Here is a 5894-nt window from a genome sequence, read left to right as displayed (position 1 = left end):
TTTTGGAGTTACGACGAGTATCCTCCCAAAACTGTTGGTAGAAATAGCAGTACAGTCACTCAAGACAGCAATTTGACACTATCTACTTGGTAAAGATGCTCAAACTATGGCACGCTGATCTTTCATTCCCTTGTACTTACTGCTAGACAAACAGACACATGCACAAAGGGGTATTTCTATTATATTCAGTGCTGGTGAGAATCTAAACATCTACCAAAAGGGTTAATGTATCAAATGCAAAAAAAAAAAAAAACATGGGAGTGAAAAAGTCAAGCTGCAAAACGAGAGCATACATTCCACCAACTATGTCCAGTTTAGAAACAAACCCAGCTGTTTATGGACACACACACACACACACACACACACACACAGAGTATATACGTCTAGAGATAGAGACAAGGAGTTCACACCATTTTCTCGGTAGTGCTTACCTCTGTGGCTGAATGAAGGGAAATAGGGTGTGAGGAACTCACTTGTGTCTGAGTTCTGTCCTAGAGATGGATGTGAAGAAGCATGGCCAGCTGTTAAGTGAATTTGCCGTGGCTGTCCTGCAGCACTCTGTTGGGGTGTCCCTATTTGTGTCACTATGTTAAGATGTCTAACTGGCATTCACATCTTTTTTTTTTTACCCATTCTGCGAGTTTCCATCTTCTCAAAGGTGATTCAAACTTGTTCACCCCCACAGTTTGGATTTATTTTTACCCGTTTCTTTGTGGGTATTTTCTCTCTCCTTTTTCTCTCTCTAGTCAATCTTTTCCACACAGAACATAATCACATACCTTATTCCTGTTTCTTAAAGGTCTTTGGTGTTCTGATGAGAATTTCTAGTGAAAATGACAGTTTTTCTAGAGCTGAGAAGAATTTATAGTTACCTGGTAACACCGTTTCAGACAAAGCCCAAACGATGCCAGTGTACTGTGCCAAACCAAAAGGAGAACTTTAATAAGCTTTTACACCACTGCAAATACAGGAACATTAACCCATAACATGCAACGAAAGTGATTTTTTTCTTTCCAACGTATTTAACAGATAAACTTGACATCAACAAGTAAGAGTAACATAGTCTACAGAACAAATATGATTTGTTTCAACTTTCAGGTTAGAAAATTTATGTTCTTGCTGCAATCTCAAGTAGCATTTAGAAAGTTTAGTTTCCCTTTTCTACCTTCTAAATGAAAGAATGATTTTTAAATGTAATTGCACGCAACCATTTTCACATTGGAAATAATCACAAGGAATCAACAAGTTTAGTGTAATTGACTGACAGATTTCATTGCCAGTGTTAATTTTGAAAGCGGGCTCCTGTAGTATTGTGGGTATTAGATAGGGAATTAGCCAGGCTAAGAGTGACGAGCCATGGCCTTTACAGTGGGGGAGGGAACATGCAGCGGCACACGGGGCAGGTGCCGGACTTCTGAAGCCAGATGGACACGCACGGCTTGTGGAAATAGTGGTGGCACGGCAGCTCGGTTGCCACCTCCCCCTTCACATATTCACTGCAGCAGATAGGACAGCACATTTCCTGGCCCACGGCACCATGATCTTCGGTGACCAGGATCTCAGGAAGCGCATCAATGCTCTCCTTGCTTGCGGGTGGGTTAGCCACTTCGACATCAACGGCGAGAGACTCCAGGTGAGCAAGGGCAGTCTCCATCGCCTGGGCCAGGCGCTCTTCAAGGGCCATGTAGGTGAGGAACTGCGGATCCACGTAGGAGATGGCCTCCGCCACCCCCATCCCATCCGCAAAGCCATCAAACAGGCTCCAGTCCACTTCTAGGTCTTCGCTCACACTGGAGTCATCTTCCAGGTTGTTGTTGCCATCCAGCATGAACATCGCAGGCTGTATCAGCTCGTGGCTGGATTCGTTCTCCCCCTCACTGCTGCTTTCATTCTCATTGTACCGGAGCCAAGGAATTTCTCCTTCTTCCAGAGAGGCCTGCTCTTCTTCCTGAAGAAACGGTTCTTGTACTTCTTCGGGATAGCCACTGCCATTGCTGCCAACACTGGTACTGGCAAGGCTCCCAGCTCCGCTGGTGTTCCCACTCCCTTGAGCTTGCTGAGGGAGTTCTTCCCTTCCTGGCAGAGGCTCCCAGCTTTCCCCACTGGAAGACTGGGGTTGTTCCTGGCTTCGATACTTCCAGTGCAGAGCAGACATCCATTCTTTCTCACTGTCAGAGTCGTCTTCATAGTACCTGTAGTAATCATCAGAATATGCCCAGAAGTCACGGTCAGCCATGGTTCGCCGCCGTCTGGACACCTTCTCTGCTTTCGCCTGCCCACTCCTGTTATCCTTCTTGTCTTCAGGATACCTCAGCTCAGAGGAGCTGCCTGCCCCCTCACTTCGGCCTCTTCTTGGGAGGGCCTCTGCACGGGCTCCGTCAGCATCAGCATTGGCAGCATCTCTCCACCTAGAAGTACTGTGTGGTGCATCGTCATCATCATCAGTATCAAAAAACACTTTTGGTTTCATGCAGCTTGGAGTCGCCATATTCCGGATTTTTGGTCTCACCACCGGTTCCTCTGCGCTCTTTGCGGTGGCTCCCCCACCACCACAAATACTCACAGGAGCCCTGCCAGGACGTGCAGGTACATTCTGCCTCCCTCTCTCCACATTGCTGCTACCCTTTGCAGCTGCCCTGCCTTCAGCAGAGGCCATCTGAGAGGCCATGCCATTCTGCTTCAAGAACTCAGCTCTGGTACCGGAGCACCGTGCAGCAGGGGGCGGGTCTACCTTGCCACGCTCCTCTTTCGCATTACGGCGGCGGCGGCGAGGACCAGAGAAGCGAGGAGACCTTGCCCCCTTCTCTGGATCAGCCTTAAACTTGCCAGTTTTCCCTCGCACTGGCAGTCGGTTAACAGGCCCAGCCCCCTCCTCCTCACTATCACGCGCCCCCAAAGTGTCAATGTGTCCATAAGCCAATCCTCTTCGGCTCCCTGAGGCCCTGTACTCTCTTGGAGGATACCTGGAATAATTCTCATTCCCAACATTCATGTTGGCTCCTGAGCTCTCGGTGTCATCCCAACGACGGCGTGTGCTGGCAAATGGGGAGCGGCTCCTCTTGGTTTGATTGGGGGCTGATCTGTGCATTGGGACTTCGGATGTTGTCCTTCTCGGGCTGGCAATCCGGTCCTGCTGGCTTGTGGGTTGCCTGAAACTGACATAAGCATGCCTCCTTCCATAACCCCTGTCTGCACCAGATTGATACCCTCCTGCTGATTTGGGCCGAACAGGCTTGCTAGATTCCTGACCCATGGCTGACTCAAGAGTTTCCAACAGAGCTGGGCCGCAGGTGCAAAGGCTCTCGCTCCCAGTTCAGAACTAAAGGAGATCTAATTTTCCTTCAGTAGGCAGGTACAGGGATAAGGGCCCTTTAACATTAGTTTCACTGTCTTCTAAGGCCTGAGGTAGCATTCCAGTGACTGTCTGATGTAGACCTGGAACACATGTGTAATGTTTGCAAAATGATTATAAGGCTGGGTCCACGAGAAAGCCAGACTTTAGTGGAGAAGAGGACAGAATATGTGTAAGTGTGTGAGTCGGGGTGGGGGGAGGGGAGTGACTGAGTGCTCAGAATGTAGATCTGCTGTGGAAATATGGGAAGACTAGAGCCTGCTTCGAGGTTGGTTTTTTTGGGGGGGGGGTGTTTCTGAGAACTGCAGATATTGAGAAGGAATGCGATTTAGAACAGAACTGAAAATATAGTTCACTGTGTATGCACAAGTGCCAGTGTCTGTCAGGAGAGAGACAGGTGGATAGGGAGCCAGCAATCGTACAATGCAGGGATTTCTGGAGTGGGTAGGTGCTTGTGGGTAGGAAAGTGACAGGAATGGGTGGGGCATCTTCAGAGGGGAAGGCTGTCAGCCTGACAGAAAGGGGAGGGTCAGTGCTCCTGTTCCGCTCCTGTTCCGTCTGGCAGCTGGAACTATAGAGGGAAGCCTGCATGTCACAGGCAAGGAAGTGAAAGGGCATTCATAGCAATGAGGAAAGTGTCTAAGAGTCAACGTGGGAGGCAACAGCGGGCAGGAAAAAAGCCCAGAAGATGTATGCGACGGATGGACTAGCAAGGCCAGCGACCAAAGAATGCTGACCTATGTTAATATGGCAAACAGGAAGGTGCAGTATAGAGCAGACAGAGAATAGGAGAAAAGAACATTTGAGAAGAGTGTGTGAGCCAGCTTCCTGCGTGGACATGTGTGTAAGGCAAGCAGTAGAAGGATGAAGACTTCTTTACATGTGTGTATATAGCAGACAGGGAAGATGGAGGCCATTTCTGGGGGGGGGGAGAAGGGGAGGGAGGGGGAGAGGAGAGAGAGGGACAGGAAGGGAGGGGGGAGAGAGAGAGAGAGAGAGAGAGAGAGAGAGAGAGAGAGAGAGAGAGAGAGAGAGAGAGAGAGAATACGTACTCAAACATGGGTCAGTGGAGGAGGAGAGGGAAGATTCTAGAGGTAGGAGGTAGGTGAGGGGAGAGGAAGGAACTAGAGGGTGTGCGAGAGGGTGTGCGTTAGCCTGTTTGCGCATGCGCAGAGGAGCTCGCTGGAACCTTGAGGATGCAGGGACAGGGACTAGACTGCATAGGTTTGTGTGTGCGTGCTTGCGTTCGTGTGGGGTGTGTGTGTGTGTGTGTGTGTGTGTGTATGTGCGGGTGCGCGCGTGTGTGCCTGCGTCTGTGTACGCGCACGCGCGTGTGTGCGACACAGAAGAGGGGGTGCAATGTCATAATAAGAGGCAGGAATACGTTATCAGCTCAAAGGGCAAACCCAAATCAATGTGGCAGGTCAAAAGAAAGAAAAGCGTTTCGTGTAGGAACCCTGATTTTCCCTGAGAATATTGTTTATCTTGTAATAATTCTTTTCGTGGGCACATTTTGTACCTAAAATTTTTAGCCATGTGCCATTAGACAAAACAGCAGCAAAATGGGGGAAGAAAGGCCAGAGAGTGCTCTGCAAAGAGGCCAAGAGCATTGCAAGGAGAGACAGGTAGGAGTGGCAGAGGGCCGCGACCACCAGCCCTCTCTCAAACAGCCATAAAGGCCATTCGGGCTGAGGCCGTAACGGAAGGCAGGAGCTGGACAGAAAGGGATGAGGTCCCCAAAGAGGCCATGGGCCTCGGCATGTGGTTAAGTCCCCTCCGCCCCACCCCGCGCCCAAGACGAACCCGCAAAGGGGTCATTGGGATTCTGCCCGTGCCCACTCGGAAACCCTTGCCCACCCGTCCGGGCTACTGCAGCAGGCTGCCTGGCACTCACCTTTCCCGACAGTCGCGCGCTCGGAGCAGCAGAGCTGGAGGACCTCCGGACGCCGCCGCCGCCGCTGCAGCTCAGGGTCTCGGCTCCTCCTCCGCTAAAGAGCACTAGGGCAGGCGGGGACTGCGGCGGCGGAAGTGATTGTGACGTCAGCGTGAGCCCGCCCCCTTGATGTGGCGGGGGCGGCTGCTGCCCTCTGCACATCCCCGTGGGCTACAAAACGTTATTTCGTTTGAAACGCTCAGATTTTTCAGGGACCCCCACACGCAGCGAGAATTGTAACAGCACTAACAAATGCAAAACATTTGCCACCTTCCCTTCAGTTTTCTTTAATAAACTAAAACCTGAAGATTCTGATGAATTCTAAGACGCTAGTTAATTATATTACTATATCACATCCTATGTTACATGTTATGGTTTGTCTGGGGATATTAAAATCTAAAGCAGTATTCAGGGTTGCAGTAGAAACGTCAATTTTTTTAAAAGCCTGGTGTTTGAGGCAAATTGAAGGTGTTTGCAGTGAAATCTGGTACTATCCAGGAGATAATTCATTACACACAACACGGCTTGATGTTTTTGTCAACTGCGTCACATTTTAAAGTGTCGCAGCTAGCCAAGTGTGGTGGCGCACACCTTTAATCCTAGCACTTG

The 5894-nt window shown here is 49.9% G+C and overlaps 1 protein-coding gene across 2 annotated transcripts; it reads right to left on the bottom strand.

The window, feature by feature from the left end:
- Positions 1–913: 913 nt before the first annotated feature.
- Pja1 (praja ring finger ubiquitin ligase 1) lies at positions 914–5374 on the bottom strand. Of its 2 annotated transcripts, none has more exons than XM_075957519.1 (2): positions 5247–5374; positions 914–3155 (listed from the first exon to the last, which is right to left on the bottom strand). In XM_075957519.1, the coding sequence occupies exon 2, from the start codon at positions 3086–3088 to the stop codon at positions 1364–1366; it is 1725 nt and encodes a 574-aa protein (XP_075813634.1). In that variant the 5' UTR covers positions 3089–3155; positions 5247–5374; the 3' UTR covers positions 914–1363. The 2 variants fall into 2 exon arrangements, with proteins under 2 accessions (XP_075813634.1, XP_075813633.1); XM_075957518.1 differs by having other exon boundaries at positions 914–3435; positions 5247–5351.
- Between the last annotated feature and the right edge of the window lie 520 nt (positions 5375–5894).

The sequence above is a fragment of the Microtus pennsylvanicus genome, chromosome X (genome assembly GCF_037038515.1).
Source record: "Microtus pennsylvanicus isolate mMicPen1 chromosome X, mMicPen1.hap1, whole genome shotgun sequence".
In the NCBI taxonomy this organism is placed as follows: Eukaryota; Metazoa; Chordata; class Mammalia; order Rodentia; family Cricetidae; genus Microtus; species Microtus pennsylvanicus.
This window is presented reverse-complemented; position numbering and strand designations above follow the sequence as displayed.